At 43.0% G+C, this 26,487-nt stretch overlaps 1 protein-coding gene and 1 long non-coding RNA gene across 6 annotated transcripts in view; one reads left to right on the top strand and one right to left on the bottom strand.

The window, feature by feature from the left end:
• Positions 1-26,487, top strand: part of bahcc1a (BAH domain and coiled-coil containing 1a) — a 66,884-nt gene that overhangs the window by 22,824 nt on the left and 17,573 nt on the right. For 3 of the 5 annotated variants that reach the window (XM_058048127.2, XM_058048129.2, XM_058048126.2), the window contains exons 3-8: positions 12,006-12,188; positions 22,478-22,603; positions 22,764-25,052; positions 25,418-25,535; positions 25,638-25,837; positions 25,939-26,100. In XM_058048127.2, coding sequence (XP_057904110.2) covers positions 12,006-12,188; positions 22,478-22,603; positions 22,764-25,052; positions 25,418-25,535; positions 25,638-25,837; positions 25,939-26,100 — 3,078 coding nt within the window. Of the gene's footprint in view, positions 1-12,005; positions 12,189-17,407; positions 17,643-22,477; positions 22,604-22,763; positions 25,053-25,417; positions 25,536-25,637; positions 25,838-25,938; positions 26,101-26,487 lie in introns of those variants that run through there. The other 2 variants (XM_058048128.2, XM_058048130.2) reach the window with 2 other exon arrangements.
• Positions 18,283-21,766, bottom strand: LOC131102674 (uncharacterized). The gene is made up of 3 exons (XR_009119478.2): positions 21,693-21,766; positions 19,345-19,462; positions 18,283-18,507 (listed from the first exon to the last, which is right to left on the bottom strand). It is a non-coding gene; the product is annotated as an uncharacterized LOC131102674 (long non-coding RNA).

The following is a 26,487-nucleotide window of genomic DNA, read 5'->3' as shown; positions in this document are numbered from 1 at the left end:
GGACTTGTTGGAGTATATTAAAAGTCTTTGTGTTTTTGGACTCCGGGCGTTGTTGCCTCTCTTGTTGACTATACGCCTCGGGCACGGGGGTTGTGAGTTTAACCCTACACGCTCACATTTTTATGTTGCTGCACTTGCTGCTATACACACCAATAAAACTATACGTGGCCTATATGACACAATTGTAGCCCTGGAGGCAAAGGGAGTGTGTTTAAACCCGAGTTGACAGCGCTATGGAGTTTGAGGCTTTATATGAAGGCCTTGACAATTTAAGTTCCTGTATGGTTGATTAACTGTGTGTGTTTGTGTGTGTGTGTGTGTGTGTGTGTGTGTGTGTGTGTGTGTGTGTGTATACAGCCTTCTGTGGATGAAAAAGAGGGTGAGAAAAGTCTTGGATGTCAGTGAGCAGTTTGAAGGGTGAAGGACTCCCCTGATGTTTGTGCATCCCCGGAGCATTCCTCCCCTGCTTCCTCTCTCCTAAACACTCATCCCCTACTTCTGCAAGCAACTACAATGCTGGGAAGAATTGTGTCATTAACAGAGGGAGACCAAAAATAATGTTTATGGGCTTGAGCAGCTCTGAAATCATTTTCCATATCAGTGCAACTGCATGGGCCCTGTGGGGGAGTAAATCTGATTTTCTCCTCCCTGTGCCAATGGGAAACATCATGGGAAAGAAAACAGATTGGATTGTTAAAGAGAGATGGCCTGGTGCAGCTGTGGGCGTCGCTTTGTGTTTGGGTGTGTGTGCAGTGGGTGGGGGAAGAAAGAAAGCAAAAATGTTAAAAGCGGATGTTTAGCATGGAAGCAAATGCGATGGATGAGCTCTGCTATGATAATTGCGATTTTATGTGTCGGGAATAACGACCCAGAACGGAAGAACGGGGCCCCGGAACTGTCTTGTGTAATAGTAGGTCAGTTAACAAGCCCACTGGACAAAAGTTTGGACAGGCAGCAAATGGCTCTCCTTGAGAAGGCCCTGCATATTAAGAGTGTCCTTCACGCCTAAAGCCTGGCATGTTTGGCTCACGTTGGACACACTTCTACTCCTTTGGCACACACACTACACCAATGCAGTCACACAATGACAGTAAGGTCCTTGCAAAGTCTTAAGCAACACATTTTATAATACAAATCCATCAGCTGGGGCTGCATGGCGGACGAGTGGTTAGCGCGTAGGCCACACAGCTTGGAGACCGGAGTTCAATTCCACCCTCGGACATCTCTGTGTGGAGTTTGCATGTTCTCCCGTGCATGCGTGGGTTTTCTCCGGGTACTCCGGTTTTCTCCCCCATTCCAAAAATGCTAGGTTAATTGGCGACTCCAAATTGTCCATAGGTATGAATGTGAGTGTGAATGGTTGTTTGTATATATGTGCCCTGTGATTGGCTGGCCACCCTGCCTCTCATCCGAAGACAGCTGGGATAGGCTCCAGCATCCACGTGACTCTCGTGAGGATAAGCGGTAGAAAATGAATGAAATAAGAAGACTCAAGATAGTCCAAAAGCTAAAACCTCAAGTGCCACTTTGCCCAATAGAAAGAGTCAAAGCAACTCCAAATAATGCACAGTGTAGAAATGATGGCACAAGCAAACGGGGCAAAGCACTAATGCTCAGGTCAGGAGAGGGAGGGAAATTACACAAGTCCGGCACTGAGAATAAAGTGGTAGCCTTCCAAGCAAGCTCCCTGCAAAATGTCAGGCTTGTATATTATCTTAACCAAGAGACAGACGCCTGAGATTGGCTTTAATAGCTAGTGTGGAGGGGCGTCTAATAAATGGGAATAAGGTGGTGCTTGGAGAGTAAACACGGTGTAATGAGCTCACACCAAAGTATAGTGCGTCGGTTTACTTTAATATCTACTTCCTGTGACATCATAAACATTCTCATGAAGGCACCGTTACCCTGTGCAGCTTTTCTTGCTAGGGCTATTAAACTAAATCGGTGTGGTGGGTGTGGGAAGTTGAGTGTACAAGTGCGGGTGGGTGTAAAAAGGAGGTAATGGGCCTTGTCCTGGTCTCGTCCTGTTGCTGTTTCAAATCTGTCCTCCCACTCGCTCCTCTGTCCCAGCATGGAATGTCTACAGTTGAGGCCAGTGACTCAATGCATTGCTTCATGCATTTTCTCATGGAGTGAGCACGACTCTACACAAAGACAAGCTGAAATAGCATTTGCCTTCAAAGTGCAGGTTCTAATGGCGCGTTGACTTATTATTACTGTGTATTTCTTGTGAAGCTAACTCTTCTATACCGAAACCGCTGTGCACAAAAGTGTGAAAATTTGCCAAAACATCCCTACTGTGTCGCCTGTAACTGTAAGGTTACCAAACGTCATGAATTGTATTAACTTGAAATTCAATGGCTCAATTCAACAGCTCAATGCACCGTACAAAGCACCCACTAAGTGTAACTTTCGGGCGTGTAGCTGGATCACCGTGAAAGTCGATACACACCTTTAGAGTACTGAGAAGCACATATCTGTCAAATTTGAGCAAGAATGTTTTTGAAAACATGGTAGTCAGCGAGCAAAAACATTGCAGAGGCACGGCTGAGACATTGTCTTTGACCATTTGTCTAATGATTACAGCACTTTAAAGATATTTGTATTTAATGGGAAAAAGCAATGTCAATATCCCTTTATCCCTACTATCAATGGTCGACACACACAAATCCTTAAAAGTCCCGCATTCCACCATCTTCACTTGGTCCCTTACCCATCATCTGGATCTTTCCACTTTCCTCTCCCATCTATTCTTCTTTCAATTGCTTCTCCTGTTCCCTCCCCACCCCCGCAAACACTGACCACATCCACTAAAGTCAGTCCACAGGCATGCAGAGTGGAGAGTGTTGGAGGCGTGTGCTGCTGCCCCCCCTCCACAACACCACCACCCCTGCACCGGGCTCAGTTCCAGGACGAGCCTCCAACAGAAAAACTTGGCCAGTCTTGCTCCCATTCTGTACTCTTTTTGGTCCTCTTGATTCAATCCAACCCCAAGTCATTTACTGCGCTGATCTGGTTTACGGTTCCACCACGAGGCGTGTAGGCAGGAACAACAACAGAGGACATCTGGCATTTGGTGTTGTCTTCTTGCCATGTGACTGAGAGGAAACGTCCACACGGAAACAAAATAGCAAAATATTTGTTCATATCAGCCTTCATCCACATTCTGGGTGACCTGAAACCGTATTTTTTAAAAGAGCCCCCGATTGGAAAAATCTGAAGTTCCGTATGGGCACCACTGCTTATTAAAACGATGACGCCGGCGACTGGGGCTGTTCACAGCTCTGTGCTCTGTACAGCTTATTCTGACCTGGGTCATGGGTCGTGAGCCATTGAACAGAGAAGATGTACCAACAGTCCTAGTTGTTGTACCACCCCGTTGTCGCAATGAAGATATGATTCTGTCACCCAATCAAAGGACAGCAGTGTGTTTAGTGCCAACCTTCAGGAACTGCACGGCTGGTACCCCCCGAAGAACAGATGCCAAGAAGTGTTTTGGGTCCTCTTTACATCTTGTAAAGCTTGTGTGACTATTGTGAGGAGAAATCTGGCCACCAATTGAGTTAATGTGTTCAAGATGACTGTTCCGAAGGAAATCATCCTCTAACCCACCCCCACTACTGTAGTAGTAGTAGCCATTTCAAATTCCTGGTGTTTTATTGTGAGGAAGTAGATGCTGGGTTAGTCAGCGGCCCTCTTGGGTGGTGTGCACAGTCTGTCCGAGGCCGCTGATGTCTACAGTTGCCTGATTCCATCCAGTGTCATGAGCATTGATGAAGGAATCTGTGGAAAGTCTTAGGTGTCTGAAGTCTGAATATTGGGAAGTCTGAGAGAATCCTACCAAGCCGCTGTGATGTTTTTACTTGGTAAGTCACTATTATTTACCCTTAATGTTTGATTAACATCTGTTTTTAAATAGTTGAGCCATTTGGTTAGGAAATGACAAGTCTGTACATTCCTAATGGTTTGAAAGGGAAAACAAAACTGACAGAACGGAACAGTTCTGGCATGATTTGTCAGATACTATTAAACAGATAATGCACCAAGTTGAATTTCAGCATTGGAAATAATAGAACATGAATTTGGATCCTTGTTGACTTTCAGTCATTTAATGATTTATTTGTTTGTTAGTGGACAGTATGATACATGTTTTACATTGTTATACATTGTCATACATAATGCATCACCAAATTCCCACATATAGTCAATCATATGACTGCATATATTTGATTGTGTAAACCCTGAACACCAAAATGTGCAAATTGGTCAAAACATGCACCCCTCCCGTGTTGCTTGTGCTATTATTTTTCTGACAGATACACCACATGGTGATGATGTTCTTAAAACCCACAGTCGTCAGATTAAAATTTCCATTAATTGTCCATAGGTATGAATGTGAGTGTGAATGGTTGTTTGTCAATATGTGCTCTGCAATTGGCTGGTGACCAGTCCAGGGTGTACCCCGCATCTTGCCCAAAGACAGCTGGGATAGGCTCCATCATAAACATTCTCACCCTTGTGAGGATAAGCGGCATAGACAATAGATGGATGGACCACACAATTTGATGCACGTCCTTAGAGGATTGACCAGGACAATGTGTTTAAAATCTGAGTTTCAAAAATCTGACCACCTTCAAGCAAAATACAGGATATCTAGATTCCACATTTGCTGGGTGCTTCTAAACTAATCTGACCACAACCAAAAAGGGGTGCCACAAATGTCACTAGGACCACCATTGGGTGCCCGTTTTTTGTCCTAATGTAGTAAATTTGAGTGTAGTCATCACAATGGAAAGATAATGTGTGTGTGATTGTGTGTGTGTGCGTGTGTGTCTACCTCGTATCACTCCTCTTTGCTGCTCGATGATGATCACCCATGCGGTCACACCTGCAATTTTCCCATCATCTCTTGTCAACATCACATCTGTGGTCGTCTGTCAAGACACATCACTTGGTCCCTTCAGGCGGCCATCTGCAGAGGAGACAAGGGTTTGGATCGTTTTTCAGAAACAAAGAAATGATGTGATGGTTTTTAATACAGACACATTAGAGTTTCTCTGGTTTGTGAAGGAAGTAAATCTCTCTAACATTTACAAGAACAATAACTTATAGATGGCTGCTTGTTACTGTTGCAGCTAGTTTTTATTACCACGACTTAACAAGAATTCCTTTATATCCTATTATTGTATAATACCTTGTTAAGACGGCAAACATGCAACATGGCATTAATGGGCAGGAATGCTCATCAGAGCAGATTAGTGACCCAAACAGCCTTCCAGTTGATTGGCTTTAGGAGAAAATGCGCAAGCTATGAGCCGCACAGGGTCTTTGGTGGGGTTTTAAGGTAGGGGGACCAAATGCATCAGCCCACTGCTGGTGTAATGGCGTAGCATCCAGTCTCCTTGCCTGAAGCGCTGGTTCTCTTTTGTTCCCATGACAACTGAGCCTTTATCCTCCCTGCCTGCTGCTCACTGCGAGCTGTCCATGGGGGCCTCCAGTCCAGCTCCATATGAATATGTGTGATGTTGTGAACAAACTGGGCTTCGTTGTCATTGTCATCGTACATCCATTCAACAGCGCCTCCTCCAGGTGTTTGTTTTTGACATACTTTACATCCCTCAGCAAACGTTTTTTTAAGTATATCTTCACAACAGATAATACCGCAGATGGAAATTGGATGTACTTTAGAGTAGTCAGTGTACAGTTTGTATATTACTATCCACTGAAAATGACCTGACATTATTGTCGAAATGGCAACACAAGTGAGTACCAAGGTAATTGTGTCTTATTGTCAAGCATGGTGGTGGTAGCAGGATTTGAGGAACTGTGGTTCATTAAGATTCATCTTGAAGTAGAGCATCTCCTCCCAAAGTTCTCCAACAAGTTTTCCAAGCTGTCTTTCTGAAAAAGCTGAAGGTGATGGAGTCTCCTGCTCTAAACCCAGTTTGATGAACTCCCCTGGTGACCCAGTGATGTCGTCATGGGAGTGGAACGGGATTCAAGTCACAACATGTTTTGTGAATTCCATGCCCGACAGGATTAAGGCAGTGCTACCTAACAGTGGTCTTCTTCTTCTTTCTCTTTGGGCTTTTCCCTTCAGGGGTCGCCACAGCAAATCATTCATCCAACCCTGTCTTGCTCACACCAACTACCCTGATGTCGTCCTTCACTACATCCATAAACCTCCTCTTTGGTCTTCCTCTACGCCTCCTACCTGGCAGCTCTAAACGCAGCATCCTTCTACCAATATATTCACTATCTCTCCTCTGGACATGTCCCAACCATCTCAGTCTGGCCTCTCTGACTTTATCTGCAAGGCCTCTAACATGTAATGTCCCTCTGATGTACTCCTTCCTGATCTTATCCATCATGGTCATTCCCAATGAGAACCTCAGCATCCTCATCTCTGCTACCTCCAATTCTGATTCCTGTATTTTCCTCAGTGGCACTGTCTCTAGACCAAATAACATGACTGGCCTCACCACAGTTTTCTTCACCTCCTTTTCACAATCTCCATTGGTCTGAGCAAGTACTTCAAATTCTCCACCTTCTGTATCTCTTCTCCCTGTAACCTCACTCTTCCACTTGGGTCCCTCTCCTTCACACACATATACTCTGTCTTGCTGCGGCTAATCTTCATTACTCTCGTTTCCAGGGCAAACCTCCACTCTTCTAGCACTAAATACACTTTGGACACATTTTAGACATTCGCTGTCAGGTGTATTCATTTGTGTTGCCAGCTATTTAGACAATGATGGCTGTGTTGAGTACATCTATACTGCAATACAAGCAGCGTACTGAAAGTATATCCAAGGGAGTTCCTGAAAAGTGAGGGCTGTACTCACTTTTGTGAGATCTTTGCACATGTGACTTAGGACACAGAATGAGAGGTGTCTACACCCCATGTGTTTCCTTCTGCTTTAATTCTCTAATAGGATTATTCCCCATCGCTGTAAGGGATCGGCACCAAATCAGTGCCTATACAAGTGCGCCACTCAAGCGAATCGGAGCTCAAAAATAGAACATCTACGAGGAACGGGCTTGGTGTCAGAATTCTACTTAATAAGCAACCGAGTGTGGAAAGTACCACACTGAAGTTCTGATGGCCTCGACTACACCTGTTCTGTTCCTGTTTGACTCACAAACCTGCAGCCTCAGCACACCAAGGGGAGCTTGGATCAGTTTTTACAACCTGCACTTTCTCACCAACACCTCGGATTCATTAAGCTTCAAACTGTCAGAGAAGGGAGCAGATCCCAGAGGACGCTGACTTAAGTGACATGATGAGGATTCAACATGTCAGGGCTATACTGCGGTCCAAATTTTAAGGACAGGGTGTCACCATCCAGATTGGGTTACTTGAGAGAGTCACGTCCTGCTTTTCCTCCTCCTTTCTTGACATCCAGACACCTCCTTTCCATGTTTTCCTCCTTGTCTTCCTCACAGAGACACCTTGCTCCCTTGTTGTGCACCAAAAAAGGCCTTGCTGTCACTCCCAATGTCTCTCTAACCCTTTCTTTCTCACTGGGCTGACGTTGTTAATAATGCAGGAGGATTAGCTGATTTATGTGAGCCCCAGGCACTGAGCTTGGCTTGGGTACCTGGGGGGGGAAATAAGGCAGAAACCAGGCCGGGATAGTGTATATATGGTGGATGGCAGCGTCATACCAGGAAGTTCTGGGTGTCTGAATGATGGGGGCTGGATGCTTGCCTGCCTGGCAACCATGCTCATCTTAATCCATCCCCCACTGTCCTCAACCCCTCCCCTGCACATCCCTGTCTTCTTCTGAGGTCTGACAGGATTGCACCGCAGACACATGGGTGATTTGAGGTGGCACTAGAGATGGAGGCGATAAGGTAGAAACCAGAAAAGCAAAGGACACTGCAGTGGGTCAGCAGACTGAATCACAATAGACTCTCTTACATCCTGCATCGCTTCCGTCCTGATATTAAGCTACTAAGCTAACTGCAGCCACAAGATGGAGCAAATATTGAGCAGGAATTGAGAAAGCCCTGACAATGGCTCTTGTAAGACCCAAGTTATTTGTATCTACTGTTGCTGTGTTTGAGTTATCACAGATTACTGATGGGCTGTCAATGTGATGACCATGGCTGAGGTCGAGTGCTGTGCTAACATTAGCATCAAACTAGCTAGGGAAATATTTTCAACACCACAATATAGCGATCTGATTGATCTAATTTGTTATGTATTGTGTAAAGCTATGGCAGGAGGAACATCAAACTAAAAACACAAAATGAATACAGAGCCACCATCTTGCTTGGTGGACTTCATTTCTCAGAGAAGTATGAACATTAGCAATCAATAAAGTTATCAGAGCTTACCGTTATGCATTCCCACATAGAATCCGCATTTGCGAACAAATATGAGGTGAAAGTAGGAAAATAAAAAATAAAATAAAAAATAGATCCATCTGTGCATTGGACGCTAGATGGTGTGTTCAAGGGTTGTCAAACAAAGTAGGTCATGTTGTGCTTGAAACATTCAAAAACTGGGGGATTTCTAACTATTAATTACAGTATTATATCAAATATTATTTACTGTAATATAATTATTAATTTCTACATATGTTAAGTACTGTACTTTAAAATAGAAATGAATTGTAATGCTGCAAGATAAAATGTGTTTTATGTATTTTCATTTTTTTTTAATTCCAAGTTAACACTGACAAAATGTGACTAATCATGATTAAATATTTTAATTGATGCAAAGCCCTAAACATTTCAAGAAAAGAAACCTAGAAACCGTTCTAATGTAGTAAATTTGAACAATAAATCCCTTGTTTATCGCAGTTAATTGGTTTCAGGCTTGATTGTGATAAGTGAATTTCCGCAAAGTTTAGTTTGAGCAAAGACAACCTTCTAAGTAAATTTTTAGCATGATTAGAGCCCTCTAGAAATGAAGTAACACCCCTATAGTCAACTTTACATTCATATTATCATTCAGATATATCTGAAAATGACCTGTGTAGAATACTGAATATCATTTAGAGCGTCTTTAAATGCGTCATGCAAATGAATGTCTTATATTAGTTATTTTAGTTATGCTTGAAAGGCTTAATTTAGGGGAAAAATACATTTTTTTTTACTATAGGCTGTTTTCAACCACCAAACAGCACAATTTATTCATAGATATATCTTTGAAAAACTAAATTTGAAACCTAAAGTGGTGAGGGACGACTATGATTACACTGCAACATGTAATCTATACTTTGTTCTATCCAGTAAATATGAATACTGTTATGATTGACTGATTCGGCAGTATAGAAATACATGTTTGTTTGATGATTGTACATGGGAGTGTTCTGCAAATTGCTGCCCACTTGTGGTCAGCATCAGTGCAAGTATGTGCATATGTGGCATGTTCATACATATAGTACATGGCGTGTGACTTGGGTGGGGCTGTGCATACAGGGCACTAGTGCAGTAATGGCAGTGCACTTTAAGCTATTGTTAATGTGTGTGTTTTCTCTGGCTTGCCCAGCAATGCATAATCGACAATCAGGCCCCAAGTCCCGTCCATGTACAGCGTTGTTACAAATGGTCAATTACTCATCATATAGTCTTGTTAAGCACACAGTAGCCAGGGACAGATTGCTGTGCTGGTGCAATCATTATGGTGGGGAACAAGGGAAGTCAGGAAGGAACAGGCGGACAATGGCCATTGTTAATAGCATGTGGCCTACATTTTTTACTCATAGCGATACATTATAGCAAATAAGTCTCTTTTTGTGGTAACTTTGAGCTAGTTTGCATGTTTACGTAATCATTTTAGCAAACAAAAAAACCCCATCAAAGATTTGAAAAAATAACAATGTAGAACAAGCAGAAGATGCAGAAGAGATAAAAACAAACTGCAATGCAGCATTATCCTGATTGCATGCACCCTTGTTCGTATATTTGTTGTGGCGCCCTCTGATTAAAAATTAGCATCAAGCCTTATCTGGAAAAAATTTCACAGCAACAATCCCAGGAATTGTTACTTGTTCCTCACCGAAAAAAGAAACAACAAACTGGGGTTTCCGAAACTTAGTTCCGGGTAAAAGCAGTTATCCTCTATCCTCATATAATACACACGCACTACAGTGTTGCCTTTGCTATTATTTTTCTGACAAATACACCATATGGGGAGCTCACACCAAAGTTTGCCCCGTATAAATTGGATTTATCTGACCGCACACCGCTCATTGTGCTCTGCAAAGTACCAGCTGTAACTTTAGGGTGCTTCACTGAATCACCACAAAAATTGGCAGACACCTTTAGGGGACTTACAGGCACATGTCTGTAAAATTGAATCAAAATTGGTTGAAAAACATGGCTGCCATCAAGCAAAACGCAACAAAAAGGCCACCTATTAGTCATTGACCATTGGTCAAATGATTAGAAAACTTTGAGGATATATCTATAGGATCTATAGGAAGGATGTATCTACTACATGTTTTTTTTCTCTACGACATGTTTGCTTGCATGTCTTCTGAAACATTTTGAGAATAACGGTATATACAATACATAATATTAATATGAACATTAATATTAATATTATATATATATATATATATATATATATATTGATAGATGTGATGTAACTGTTTGGGTCCCAGGGAGGAAGCACATTTGTATTTTGAGGCTTAAGCTAAAATACATTAGAACCTTAGTTAGCATTATTAATCCGTTCCAGAAAGTCCAACTCCAACCGAAACCTACTCTAACCCAATCATTTTTTCCCGTAAGAAATAATGTAAATCCAATTAATCCGTTCCAGAACTGCAAAATTGTTAACACAAAACACATTGCTATATTTTAACAATTGCATGCAGAAAACTAATTGAAATACATATACATGATGAATGAACATTTAAGATTACTTTTACCTTCACTGAAAACATGATTGACAAAGACAGTGATGTGGCAGCAAGATCAACACGAACAGCACATGTCTGTATTTTGCTATGAATCCTTTCTTGAATTCAATAGTGTTTCTCACCTCAAGTCTATGCTTTTCTTGTATTTACGGCTTTACATTGCAAGTACCAGCAGTTGATAAAGAAGGCATGAAACTACTGAATTCAAGAAAAAAACACCCTCAAAAACACAAAGGTGGTATCCATGTCATATTGCTGTCTTTGTCAATAATCGTGTTGTCATTGAAGGCAAAAATAAATAAATAAATGCATAAATAAATGTAAATGTAAATAAATAAATGTTCATTTGTTAAATGTTCAAAATGTACTTTGTGTTAACATTTTTGAAACTTGTGGCATAACTGTTAACCAAAACTACAGCGTCAACTGCTGATGATGTCATCGATGGGCAACGGAGCTTGGATGTTTAGTGATAAAAAAAGACATTCGGACTCATGCACTGTATTAACACCGTATACTGACCGGAAAATACACCCTAACCGAAGCAAAATTTAACCAAAAACCAATAACCAAAAACCATGCTAAGGAGGGCGGATGCTAACCAAGGTTCCACTGTCAGTTTGAACGGTGAGATATGGGCCATTTTAGAATGACATAACTTGGACTTGGAGAGATGGGACACCGGGATAAAATTCCAAGGAGGCAAGAAAAATGTCTAAATTTAACTTTAAGTAAAAAAAAGTCTGATTCCTGCTGTGAAATGGAAAGAGAAGTGGAACAGAGCAATGAGGAAGATTGAGGGTGGATGGAAAGCAAAGGATAATGGATAGAGAGGACGCTGGGGAACAGAAAGTGTGTGAGAGCAAGAGGGAGAGAGCCTGGAAAAGTGTGTGCTCAGCTGTGAGATGAGACCTCTGTGTGTCCACGGGGAGAGATGGGGGGGGGGGGTCTCTACTGTCAGTGTTACGCTCTCATCCCTCCCTCCCACATGCGTTCATTCACCCTCTCTCTAAGGCGGCATTCAAAACCAGAGTTTAATGACTCCGGAAACGCTTCTGAATCAATGTGTCATTGTTATCTTAATTTTTTTCTAAGCATGTTTTCTCTCTGTACTTGACTTGACAGGAAGTGGATTGATGGGAAATTCCTCCGCCTCCTTCATGGGGACCTTCCTGGCTAGTAGTCTGGGCTCTCCTCCTTCCCATCCGTCACATCATTCCCGGCCGCCCTCCTCACCTTCCTCACCCTCCTTCCGGGGTGGACCCCATTCCAGCGCCTCGCAAATCTGGTTCTCCCATTCGCATGAAGGTATCTCATAGCACACTTACGTTCGGCTATGTATTGGCTCTGATCTGCGCCCCAACACAGAACACTTTCCTTTGGCACGATTGGAATTCATTTCTGTAATAAAGACATGTGTTTTAATTAATGAAGTAATTAATGACACAAAATCATCAGAATGGCTCAAATAGGACTGTAAATAATGCACAAAGTCAAGAAAATTGCAGACATGCAGACAGCAGACATGCAAACGGGCTGCACTGTGTGGCCCAGGAGAGGGCACCCAAGTCCAGCATGGTATAAATGACCTCCCACCAGCCTGATGTCTAATTCTGGCTAGCTATAGCTATTTTTTGGGCTCGCTTTTCATCAAAGCACATCTTATAATCGTCAGGCACCCACCCTTTTATTTAGGCACCAAAATAGGACTATCATGTTTGCAAGGGGAAAAGTTTGTGCCACGGTTTTCTGGCTTGGGGGACATAAGAGTCAAAAGTTCAGCCAAGGAATCTTTGCGGTACTCTTGCCGCGCGTCAGTTGGAATGTCACTGGAGGCACACAGCCCGTAAATTCGGGCCGAGTAAAAAGGTTGCCGCGATTGTAGAGCGTTCAGCTGGTGCTCCCCTCCTTAAAAACATGATCGCACACATGTGACACGTGCACAGTGAATGAAAACACACATGCTTGGAAAATCAGATAAACACATTTTCTGAAAGGAAGCAATAAAAATATAAATAATCCGTTCCAGAGTCAACCTGTCACCACTATAAACCTTTTTGAAATGTATTTTAGCATTCTTACGTACAGGTCTAAAAAGAAGCTAACTGCTGTACTGTAAAAAAAAATCCTATAAATTGAACCCTGGATGAGGATACATTTCCGACATGGTTTTCCAGATTGTCACTGATTTATGTAGTTCCATGTATTTCTTTTGAATGTACTTCATCAAATTAGTCTTAGAGGTTGTTTGTATTTATTTACTCAGTAGTGAAGTGACATCATGCCTTATTGGATGCCATTTTGTGTATTAAAGACATTGCACCAGCATCTGGAGCCAACGGGCCGATGCTACAGTTACGCTTCAAGCGAGTGTTAGCCATCCAAAACATTTTCTCTCAAAATGAACACCAGTGTTCCTTTCCACCAGTTTGATTGTCCAAGACATTTGATTCCTGTGGAAAAGCAGACTAATATTAATAAGAGTGATGATAACAATGCCAAGCCTAATAAAAGTAATGGAGGTGATTATGAGTAGGATTATTACTCAGTAGGCAATGGAGGCCATTATCTGTATTGCGGTTTAATAGCATATAACGCACTGAGGGTATGATTGAATCCAGACTGTTCATCAACCACATTCAGCTGTTCTCTCCTCAAGATAATTGCATATTGTCTTTTTTGTGTGCCTGTTTTGCATAAAAAGCAAGTTGTCAAAATGAGCGGAACAATTACCAGCAATGGTGCCTCCTTTCTCCAGGTATGGGCAGGACCCCTACCAGCAGAAAGGAAGGCACTCTAAAGACGTTCTCTCCATCGCTTTCTTTTTTTTTTATTGCAGTGTCTTTGTATGCAAATTAGGAGTCTAAAATGATTGGGAGTTTCTCCAGTTTGGGCTTGTTCTGTGGTCAGAGCCATAAATCGTAGACATACATTTCCATGCAGGGGGTGCTGGAGCCTATCCCAGCTGTCTTCGGGCAAGAGGCGGGGTACACCCTGGACTGGTCACCAGCCAATCACAGGGCACATATAGACAAACAACCAGTCACACTCACATTCCTACCTATGGACAATTTGGAGTCCCCAATTAGCATGTTTTTGGAATGTGGGAGGAAACCGGAGTACCCGGAGAAAACCCACGCATGCATGGGGAAAACATGCAAACTCCACACAGAGATGGCTGAGGGTGGAATTGAACTCGGGTCTCCTAGCTGTGTGGCCTGCATGCTAACCACAAAAGACCCGTTGTTTTATATTCTAGATATTGATCTATGCAAAGCATAGCGAATCAAAGCTTTTCTTCCTGTCACTCACGCATACAGTACAATTGACTTTAAAACGTTTGTGGAAAGTATATTACACTATATGGCACTGATGGATATCATTTGACATTCATCATAAACACCATCATGCGCAAGTGCAAAGTATCTAAATAATCAGGATATGTCACTCAATCTTTGTTTTATTTGTTATGCCACTGCTGAGTCTCGCAATTTTTCCAGTATTTCCCCCTCAATTTCCGTGAAAGTCCGCTTCTTCACCCTCGTCGTCTTCCCACCAACCATGATTCCAATGTAATCAAGGCTCTTTAGATACGGATGCCACATTCATGAATGACTTGGCATTGACCTTCTATGGTGAAGTGGAGGTGTGGAAAGGGTGTAACTTGAGGCGGAGTTGCATACACACACTCCTCCTCAAGGTGGAATCTATAAACCACAAATTGTGTGAATGTGTGCGTACGCCATTTTTTATAGGTCGACGTCAGATTTTTATGGATGAGGCCCCTGGAATGTTGCAAAAAAAAAGTCTGAAAGGCTGTTAGGAAGTTAACAAAAGAGGAGTTATGATGCTAATTTTAAGGAGTCATCAAACAAAATCAAATGCTATATTACATATAATCTACAAGTTGATGATTTAAAAAAAATGCATAAAAAGAGGTCATCTTCTATCCAGTCCAATGCCGTACATGAAATTTAGAGACGTGAAAGGATTTCATTAAGTGCACACATGCTTGAGAAATTCCAATGTCTGGTTATTAACAGCCAAGAGTCAGAATGGCACCCCCGATGAGCCACAAGAGTTATAAACTATAGATAAAAAAAAAGTTATAAAGAGTGGAAAAGTTGTGTGTCTGAAATATGGGCCCAATGTGCATAAAATGGTTAATTATTTTCATATCTGCCCGTGGGTTGCTTGGGGCCGCTAGAAAAATGGCCAACAGGCGTCGAGTCTCACTTGAATTTCGACCAATTTGTGATTCAAGATGGAACACACACATGACATAAACTTTATCTTTTCTGGTCACAGTTCCTCCAACAGGATGTCTGTGCCAATCATAAGTTGGCTGGCGGGGCTGAGCGGCCGATAAAATATGCTGGCGAACTGTGACAACTGCTTTGTTGTGGTTGTGAAGTACATAAATAAAGAAAATGGCAAAAGCAGCCCAGTTTGACGAAAATCATTCATATCACCGGCACCACTTGATTCATAGCGAGTGTTCCCGCTTCTTGTTCTCATCTCTTAGGATTTTGATCCCGCCCCCCCCCCCCAAAAAAAAAACAAAGTCTGTTTCAATCTCAACTAGTTGAGTTACATCCATGCCGACCTCAGCAATGACACAACTCCTTTGGGCAGCATTATTCTGCTCAATACAACACTGGCATGGAAAAAGAAGTTCAGAACATTCAGGGAGAGACCTGAAAGCCTGTGTCTCAAGCATAATTTTCACATGCATACTATTTATCCAGTAGGAAGCACCATGTGAGTCAATGATGGAGATGGAACTAACCTACCATAAAAAAATTGTAACAATCAGACCACGTGGAAGGCAATTATGAAAGTTATCATTTACAGTATAAAGGTAGTCATGTGGTCTTGTCCTGTCTGTTGACCAAACCCAAAATTTTAAAAATTGGGGACAATCGGACCATATGGTAGGTACAGTCGTTCCATCAGTTATACATTTCCAACCGTTGGGTACGCCATTGGAGTCAATATCAACATGACCCTGAGCCCTAACCCTCATATCACTTCTTAAGGATTGTTGACCATGTGAACTGGAGTAATGACTGTCTGATTGGTAATGGTGTGGAGCAGTCTTCATTGGGCGTGTGATGAAACATCTTGCTTCATAACATCAGTCTGTTTCTTGTGCCCTCTATCAATGAGAAAGTGATTCAAAAAATCAACTCTGGTCTTTTCAATAAGGCTCGTGTTTTGTAGTCACTTCCTGTCACCTCAATGAGGCACTCTTAATAATTGACAAAGCGACACATGGGCCTCTTTAGAGTGGGATTTCCATCATACACACCTATTATTGTAGAAGTCTGACCTTGTTGAGTTGAATTATTTGACTTGTGTTGCTTGGTAAGTCTCTAAGGCTCTGCCCACATCCTAGGACATGGGCTAAAATCATCACCCATCTGTCTATTGTCTAATTTCCATTTGGGCTCACTTGGTCGAAGTCAAAATACAAATATTGGTTTTCTCCCAAAATGGCAGACTTCCTGTTTGTTTTCCAACATGGGTTCTTGAGACATTTTGTGTTTTGCTTCATGATCAACAACGCCACCAAATTTCATGAAGACCTGTGAAACAAATGGCAGGGGATATTTTTTTTCAAAATTTATAGTAGGAGCAAGCAAGTCAATTTGGGGTGGTTACATTTGGAAGCTGCAAAATATTGTTTGAGGTTGGATTCCTATTTTCAATGAGATGTGACTATCCATCCATTTTCTATGCCGCTTATACTCATTCTCATAGGCTGGAGCCTATCCCAGCTGTCTTCAGTCAAGGAACGGGGTACACCCTGGACTGGTCGCCAGCCAATCACAGGGCACATGTAGACAAACAACCATTCACACTAACATTCATACCTATGGACAATTTGGAGTCGCCAATTAACCTAGCATGTTTTTGGAATGTGGGAGGAAACCGGAGTACCCGGAGAAAACCCACACATGCACGGGGAGAACATGCAAACTCCACAGAGACATACCCAAGTGGAGAATCAAAACCAGGTCTTTCCAACATGCTAACCACGGCCCCAGATCTGCAGTCAAATTATGAGACTTTGATGGTCAATGGCCAGAAACTTCACCGCCATTCCACACCCATCACGTGTATTTACATTTATACGGTTCACAACGTATGTTGGTCTGCCTGTCTTACATACTTCCATCGAATTTGATGTTGGTATGAAAAATCCCCTACAAGGAGTCACCAGTGGATGAGAAAATTCTAGAAGTGGCATTGGCATAATTTCAAGGTCTCGTCTTCATCCTAAATACCAACTTTGGAGCCAAGTTATTGACGTTTACACGTTTGTTCCAAGTTAAAAGCAAAGTTAGAATTAAAGGATCAAAGTTTGTTGCTATGCTCCGCCCACATCTTATAGACCACCTAAAATTCTTGGCAGTATATCATCACCCAGCTGTGTAGACTGTGTTGATTTGCGTTCACTTGGGCTCACTTGGTCAAAATCACCAGGATTAATTCATCGAAATACAAACTTGCAAAAAAGCCGAAAACCAAAACGTCTGACTTCCTGTTTGTTTTGGAACATGGGCTCTTCAGACTTTTTCATGTTTCCTGGCATGATTGACATCGCCACCAAATTTTGAGATGATCCATGAAAATGGTGGCAGTGGCTATTTTTTCCCCCAAATTTTAAGGGTACACCACTGAGTGAGCTTTCGGTGTCTGTTTTCATGACCTGAAATATCAAATTTTTCTCCGGACTTGATAAGCTTGCAAATTTTGGCGAGTTTTTATGCATGTTAAGGACCTCAAAAAACCTGAGGAAAATGGCAGAATGACATCATATTAAGAAGATCACTCTAAAAAATAGGTTGATGAATTCAAAGCTGTCATGAAAAACAGCCACACTGATTAAAAAAGAATAATTATGAGAAAGAACAGTCCGAAAAATGACATTTAAAGTCACAGCGTGAGTTTCACATTCAAAAATGTGTCTTTTCATGCTTTCCACTGTTTCGACTCATCGGCATGGAAAAAGCTTGAGGGATGATTAGGTCATGACTTATTCAATACATTTCCCCATTCTAGTTCAAGATGTAAAATGTGTATGGTGGCAGTATGTGATGATGGTACAAAAAAAACAATAAATGTGATTTTCAATGAATCAGGAACAAATGGACAAAAGACAAAATGGATGTGGTCCATATGACCCGTTTGTTTATGCCAGAACTAACCGGAGCACCATACTCTCCTCATACACAAACTGCCTCCTCGCACCTGTCTAATCCACTAGCGTTTGTTCCGCCTTTCCAAGCCTATCTTCACTTGTCCATCTTTCAGCTTGCTAGCGTTCCCTTTTGTAGCGTTTAAACCCCCTCACAGACATCCCCTGCCTCTTTAAATCCCGCCCCCCCTTCTCTATCTCTCGCTCTCTCATGTGCAGTCTTGCATCCTTTCCTTTCAATTAGTCAAACCTGAGGAGATGCACCGCCATGCTGCCCCTCCTCCTCCCAAACACGTTTCATCTTCTCTCCTCCCTTTCTGTGTCTTCATGCTTCTGTCACTTTTTCTCAATTAGCCGACCTGACAGGCGGACCCAGCCTGTTCCTCCTCTCCACTTGCTCTTCTGCCTCGATGTATATTCCTCCTGTACGCAATGCAACAGCAATTGTCTTAAGCAGCAATAATGATCACCATTGAAAAACTGAAAAACGAAGTTTTTATCAAATGGGAAAGTGGTGCGCTGGCTGCTCAGGACAATATGGCAATGTATTGTAGTGACTGCTCAGTACAATACCGCGTCAATAAGACAACAATATCAACCACGTTGATAGAAAGAAAATAGACTAACAACTAGGGGTGTCAAGACAAGACAAGACACAAGATTGGGCCCACAAGAACAAGGCGAGATTATTTTAACATTAATTTTAAGAAAAGTACAATGAAAAAATAGGACTGGACAAAGTAACTTACAGTATTTATCCGCATGTTTATTGTCCCACAAATTGTTGCTCAACGATATTATTGTTGAGACCAAATAAACCACTAAGGTTCTGATAATCATAATCATAATATATCATAATCTGTTACTGGCTACAAGGACAAGCCACATAGAAAATGAATTAATCTTTCTGCCCATCTTTCAGTCTGTAAAGTTGTCAAACTTGAGTTTGACATATTTTCTCACAGGTAATTTGTACTTTCTAACTTTTGCAGCATTTCCTGAAATGCTGACTTGTCAACTGTATTCAACAACAACATCATTTCTTTTGTGATTACTTTCTGTGAATGCACACAATTTTGTGCCGTTCCTTTGTATTTACTTTCCCGACCAAACATCACAGTGAGTACACCTCCGCACCTCAATAAGTAGTTTTTTTTCCCAGATGGGAAAACCAGGTTGGTTGGATATGTTTGAGGTGGGCAAGTTTTGCGATTTGTGAATTAATTCAACATACTGGCTTGTTCGTGTTGATGGGCTCACCTTGCTTAATATTGATTTTCCCACACTGGCACTGCGGCATTTGAGACAGAGACTCTGTGAGTAACAAGAGGTGTCCCTCCATTCGGCGTTGTTCTCAGTGAGTGAACCCTCTTCCTTCCTGTTGATGAGGAAAATAGGCAGGAAAAATTATTAAGTTCATTTTCATTTATCGTGTGATTTATTTATTTATTTTTTCTGGATGGGTTTAATCTTGCTTGTGACACCCCGACTGACAAAGCAGTGAATATTGCAAAAGGGTAAAACTGAAATTGCAAAAGAAGACGTCATGTACGTACATGGTGCATTTTTTCATCATCATTATAGTTATTCTATTGCTTTAGCCTTAATATTAAGAGTGATTCACTTATCTTTACACATTACAGTTACGAATCACTTGTACTGTAAATTGGTAAAGTTTTACAATACCGTCAGTTTGGTTCCGCAGCTCAATTCAAAAGGAAAAATACGATACAGCATTGAATAGGAAATAAACATTTGTACTGGCAATAAGTCAGCAACAATGTGGCAAAAAACCCCAACAAAGTCAGTAGGGGTACAAATAGTGCAATGACTCACAGTTTTTCATAATTGGTTGTGGAATAATTGAAATTCCCTTCATTTTTTAAGAGTATAAATGAATACAAATAGATATTCTTCGATCTGTATGGTTCCTCTGATACGCACGCATAGCTGTATATAGTTCCCTTTCTTGACCTCCTCATCATTAGGTTCCTCTGAAGCCACCGAGCTGTGAGAAATACCTATAGAACCTCCAGAGACCCCCACCCAGGGATACGTTAGTTCTGCCCGTATACGCTTCGAGAAATCCCCTCTGTCGCTGCTGACTTGCTTATTGTGGAAGGAGAGAAAGCGCGGATGCCACTGTGCAGTCAGCAGACAGTGCTAACACCCTTCTTGCGTCGCCTGCAGCAAGAGCAGCAGCAGCAGCATCTTCCCTTGTCCTGGACCGGATTAATGGCTGAATGAGCTACGCCGTGCCCAGCAGGTCCCCCCCCCACTTCCCCTTTCTTGCCGCCCCAGTGGAGGGCATGCTGAAATTGAGCGGGCTGGCATTATCGGGCACAGCCAGACCACGCTGTGAAAAGGGATTACGCCATCAGTCGTCACACCAAAAAAAAAAAGCCTCTCTCTGGGTTGGATAAAGACTTGCCAAACAGCTCTCTCTTCAACAAAAGGATTCCCCCTCCTTCCCTTGTAGATGAATTGGCATAAATGTGCTAGCTTATTAATCATGACAGCAAAGATAGAGAAAAAGACAAATGAGGGATGTGGGAAAAGAGTGAGAGAGGTAAAAAAAAGAGGTGAGGGCGCCGTGTGTAATTATCACCCTGTTACCCTCCACAGAAAGCATCTCCTCCTGTGTTATTGTAGGCCTGCTTGCCCTCTCTGTGCATTTCATTAATTAAGACGCGAGGCTGTGCGGAGACTGGAGGTCATTTTAGCACACCACAACACTCCTCCCTTCTCAGAGCCGGCACAAGCACTGTCGCCATTGTTCCACGAGCAAAAAAAAAAAGTGAGACATCTAACACTGCTGGGGGAGGAGAAAAAAGCAGAAACACACACACATTGAGCCAAGTGAACTGCATCTGTGCTTTCCAGGATCAGGCCACACACTTGCCAACACAAATACATCTGTCTTTCATTTAGCTTGTACAACCATGTTTCCCTCCCTGTCCAGTCTTTCCTCCTTTAGCGTACCTGTGAGTTGTGGTTTAAAAGGAGGTTGGAGGGTGAGGCAGGTGCAAAAAGGAGGAAGGAAAAGACGGCGCAGCTAAAAGGCTTTAACGGTCATTGACATCTCTGAAGGCGATGTCAAAAAAAAATGCAAAACACTTTATTGTGACAATAAAAACTGCCAACTGTGAGCAGATAGTATTATCTGACCCTAATGAGGATAAGCAGCATAAAGAATGGATGGCTGGATAAATTAATAAATAAAATACAGTGGAACCTTGGTTAGTGTCCATCCCGGTTAGCATGTTTTTCAGTTAAGGTTGTGAATTTACATCACAATTTTGCTTCAGTGTGCGTTCATTCTCAGGATTTCACACATCTTGTTATATAAACTGTGTTCTTGATGTATTTGTTTTGATCACCAAATATCTTTCCTTGTTAGCATCCTATTAACTAGCTAAACAGAATGGCAACCTGAGGCAGACGTTACATCACCATCTCTATGATGTCTTTAGTGGTTTACTCTTAAAAAATGTGAATACAAAACATGATTTTATAGTCCAACCATTAGCTTTATATGCATGAAACAATTCTGAATGTATATGAATGACGACGGAACAAGATAAATGAACATTGAAGGTTACTTTTACCTGCACTGAAGACGTGACAGTTCTCAAAGGCATCACATGGCAGTCATCAGTCACTACCACCTTCCTGTTTTCAGTTAAGTCAACAATCATACCTTCAATGAAGGTAAATGTGACCTTAAATTGACATTTTCCATGGGATAAATTTATTTGTTTAACAGTTTTTCAAGCACTGCCTTCATTTCAGCAAAATTGCGAGCCATGACTGTGTCTGTGTATATTTTCGGTTATCCAGGTTATGGTAAGTTGAATGAATTTACTGTGGAAAAATGCCCTCTGTTGGTACTATTAAATGGGCCATTAATTTCGCTCAAGACAATAGGCTTGTTACTTACCTTTTGGATTAAAGTTGAAATGACAACAACCAAAAGAAGCCTTGATGTCACGTTTGTGGATTGCAAATGTACAGCTTTAAAGGCACAACAATCCTAAAGAAGCACATCAATACAATACAGGATCCAATCGATGGCTTTTAAGGTCACTAAAGGGCAGGCCAGTGGCTTTATCGCAAACGTAAACAGAGACTTGAAACCCAACGACATTTCTGCGAGAACAAAGACAAATAGCCATATGTCAGAGAAACATTACACTCATCCTAAATCCTGAGCTTATCTTGTATTGTCTGCATTATAAATTCAGGCGGGAAAAGCAAACAAGACAAGCCGAGAGCCCGGACTTATTTGCGTATGAAGACCACCATCTGCATTAGACCTAAAGGATTATGTAGTGGAAAAACTGCATGTTATTGCCCTGTCTTATCAGTTCATCTCCATTCCTTCTTGTTTTAGCCGCTGCAGGGTATCCTCGATTCTCAGGGAGTTTGGCCCACACTTTTCTTCCCATGAGCCACCTGGATCACCATGCCAACAGCGGCGTTCTCTACGGCCAACACCGTTTCTATGACACCCAAAAAGGTGAGGCACAAATGATTGGACATTAATCAGACAGCAGCGAGACATAAATTGGACTTATAAAACAAGGGACGATCTTACTGGGTTTTCATAAAAGGAATGCCCGGGGAATTATAATGATAGCATTTTCTTATTTGATTTCTTATCTTTCTCTTTTTCTCAGAGAACTTCTACATTCGAGGTCTACCATCACAGCCACCTCTCATCTCAACCAATCACAGTCTGCCGCCAATGTCCAGGGCCAGTTCGGGACTCTCCCAGGGACCTTGCAGCAGAGAAAGAGATGCAGGTGGTGGAATAAATCTCCATAAGAGCCTTAAAGAGGGAACTGTGGAGAGAGGAGTGGGTCCCGTCAAAGACAAGGAGAGGTCTAGTAGCAAACATGAAGCAAAGGAAAGACAGCAGCAGCAGCAGCAGCAACAACAGCACCACAGCCACCAGTCTGCCCTGCCCACTCATCATCACCACCACCACTCCCATAGCCATCAGCAGCACCCGCACTATCCACAGCACCCACTGCCCCTGGAGGAGGTCAACAGCCGCGCTCTGGAGAGGCACAAGGCATCACTTCCTATGGAATACAGCAAGGATTCGCAAATAATGGGCAAACCTTTAAGCGCTTGCTTGCACAATGGCAAGATGCAAAATGGGGAGACAGGAAATGTGGCGGTGCCTAAGACATCTATGTCCAGCTGTGGAGGGGAGGGGACACCTTTGGGAACTATTGGAGGTGGCGGGAACAACCATGGCAGACATATGGGCTCCAGTGGGAATAGCCGCTGCACCAAAGAAGGCATAAGTGGGGAGATGCGGATCAGTGAACAACCCTCGGACTGTCTAGAAAGGGGTCAGGCACCACTGCACCATTCTCTGTCTTACTCTGTACCCCCACCCTTACAACTGGCCTCTACCGGAGGGGCACACCCCCATCCACACCCGCACACTCACCCTCATGCGCATGCTCACCCAGGCGGCTTCCACTGCCTCCAGCTTCACCCAAGCCACCCGCACCATCCACATCCTTCCCACCACGCTCACCACCACCCGGACTTTTTCTGTCCACCCCCTCCAGCCCCTCTTGGTAACGCTGCCTCACATGACAGGGGGCCCGCAAATGCAGGGCGTGAACCTAAAGTTACAGGGCCTACATTTGTGCCATCTGTAGCAGACACAGGGGACAAACACGGAGGACCATTCCAGCTTGGTAACCCTGACTGCCACGTTCTAGGCAGTGGAGGTGGAAATGTCAAGGACAAAGTTATGGACAAAAATGCTGGAGGTGGGGGACACCATAGTAGTTGGCATAGAAAACAGCAGCAGCAACAACAACAACAACAGCAGCAACAGCATCAATACAGAAAAACAGAGAAGGCTCCGGACTGGATGCAGTCACACCACCAGCATCTCCAAGCCTCCCAGCTTCCCCCACCCATCCAGCAACAACAGCAGCAGCCTCCACAACCACAGAAACAGCATCAGGTTGTACGGTCACGCAGTGCTGAGTGTGTAAACACTACTGTGGACATGGACGTGTTCAGGTCCTCGTTGCCCCTTGGACCCAAGACTGGACACTCTCTCCCACATTCTGTCAACACTTCTCCTTACAGAGACTGTTCCCATTCAGGACCACCACCTAACTCTTCCCCGCTTGGAAACAAAAACATGAGTCAGCATAGTGGTCCTGGTGGTAGCTGCTCGTTGCAGAGAGATGGCCAAAAAGTAGCCAGGATTCGCCACCAGCAGCATGGGCGACCTGGCCCAGATGCTCCTTCTCCGGTCGAGCTAAACCAAGGTGCGGTGCAAGATATGAAAAGAAAAATTGACATCTCCGCTTATGGTTACAACAACAGTGGGCAGCAGCAGCAACACCAGCAGCCCCCTGTGCCACAATGGGCCATGAGGCCCCCCCACCACATGCCACAAACTGAGGAGGAGCCAAGAAAGTCCTACATGGAGTTAGGAAGCAGTAATATGCAACATTCACAGCAGCAACAGCAGCAGCAGCAGCAAAGAATAAATCAACCTACTCAGCCTGCACCTCCAGTCAGTCAGCAGCAGCAACAACCTGAGCCTCAAGGCCCAACTCGGGGGGAGAGCAGTGCCATGAAAAGCTTACTTAAGTACAGTAACCAGCAACAGCCACAGCTCCTCTCTCAGAAAACCCCCTTTGGTGGCTTGGGGAACCTGAAATCAGGTCCTGCTGGTGGAAGCTGCGCCCTACAGATCAACAAGCAAACTCTACCATCGAGAAAGGGTCCGACCAATGACAACGAGCGCCCTGATTACAGCGGGCGGCATCGAGATGTCGGGGAAGCAGGTCACGGGGAAAGTGAGGTGAGGCAGCCGCCCGTTGGGATTGCTGTGGCCGTGGCCAGACAAAGAGAACCATCATGTCGTTCATCAGACAGTCATCCCAGCAGTCGACACGGCAGGGTGCATCCCACTGTAAAAGGTATGGGGCCATAAAAATATCCTATGTACTTGGGCTTCGGAGCAGTACTGGACTACTCCTGTGGCTGGACGTTGGATCTAAATTATGAAAATATAGACAATAAGACGCTTGTCAGGAATAGTCTTCCATGATTCAGTCTGATTGTCCCAGTTTTAAAGCCAAGGCCATATATGAACACAAGACCTAAAGGTCATTAAGATAAGGAAAGGCCATGCCATATAATAAGGGGAACTATTAAGTATGAGTGTTCCAAGTCTCTCCTGGGTTTGTTTTGAGAAAAGGTGAGCCACAAGGGAACGTGTCCTCACCTTGATGCACAAGGCTGATTGGAGCTAGTTAATTGTAAGCTAATGTTTGTCTCACAGGACCACCCCACAATGCCATGTATCCCTCAGATGTGACTACTGAGCAGGAGAGAAAAATGATGAGCGGAGAGCAGATAGGTCTGAATTGTTTGGACAGAGAGAGGGATGCATACATCAGGTAAACCACTTCATTTCACTTTTTTAATCCTCAAGATAAAATCTGCGTTGTTTTATCTGCACTGGTCTTTACGTTGGCCTTATCCTGGCTTTCCCCATGCAGAGATAATAAAGAGAGGGTGGAGTTTTCAAGGATTCATCCCACAAACAGCTGTCACGGGGACCTCACTTCACATCTCATGGTCCCAGGCGGGACTTCCCTCCAATCTGGCCAATTAGCAGACCCTGCTGCACATTCTGCTCACCACCATTGGATGCCAAGAACTGGAAGCCCATCCCTTTGGATGACAGGACATTCTTATGGTAGGATAGTATTCGTAGTGTTGTTTTTACAATCTGCTATATGGATTTCTTCTTCATATAATGGCGGATGCATAACCTAAAAGGTAATATTCTTTATAAAGCAGGTATAGGTCATACAGCCCTGCACCAGAACCTTCCTCCGGGTTTCTCTGCAGCAATGCCAGGTCCTCTACAGCCAGTTCTGCCCTTGCCTCAGGATCCCTCTGCCCAGTTGGTGGTCCTGCCCACTGAACCTACAGCCCATCCTGCAACCCATCACCTTGGTATGTCCAATTTGGACCATCAGTCAACTGAAAAACATCATCTAAGTAAATCAATTACAAAAAGTATATTTGCAAACATACAAATACAGTATTTGAAGAGCTTGCAACCAAAAGGCGCTAAATCCAATTTTCACTAAGTTGCATGTTTTTCATGAGTTTAATAGACCTCTGCCATGTGTATCCAAATCACATATTTTGGTCTTGAAATCATTTTAAAAAATATGAAAAAAAGTGATATGAAATTTATACTTTCAACCAAAAGGTGCTATTTCCATTTCAGATTTCAACCAAAAGGCGCTAAATCCCTTTCTTTATTCTTTATTCTGATTGGCCCAAGTTTCCCATCTATTGATAATCTGACCAATCAGAATACAAGAACAGAAGAAT

Source organism: Doryrhamphus excisus, linkage group LG16 (assembly GCF_037039965.1).
Source record: "Doryrhamphus excisus strain RoL-2023G ecotype Guam linkage group LG16, RoL_Dexc_Guam_v1.1, whole genome shotgun sequence".
Classification (NCBI taxonomy): domain Eukaryota; kingdom Metazoa; phylum Chordata; class Actinopteri; order Syngnathiformes; family Syngnathidae; genus Doryrhamphus; species Doryrhamphus excisus.
This window is presented reverse-complemented; position numbering and strand designations above follow the sequence as displayed.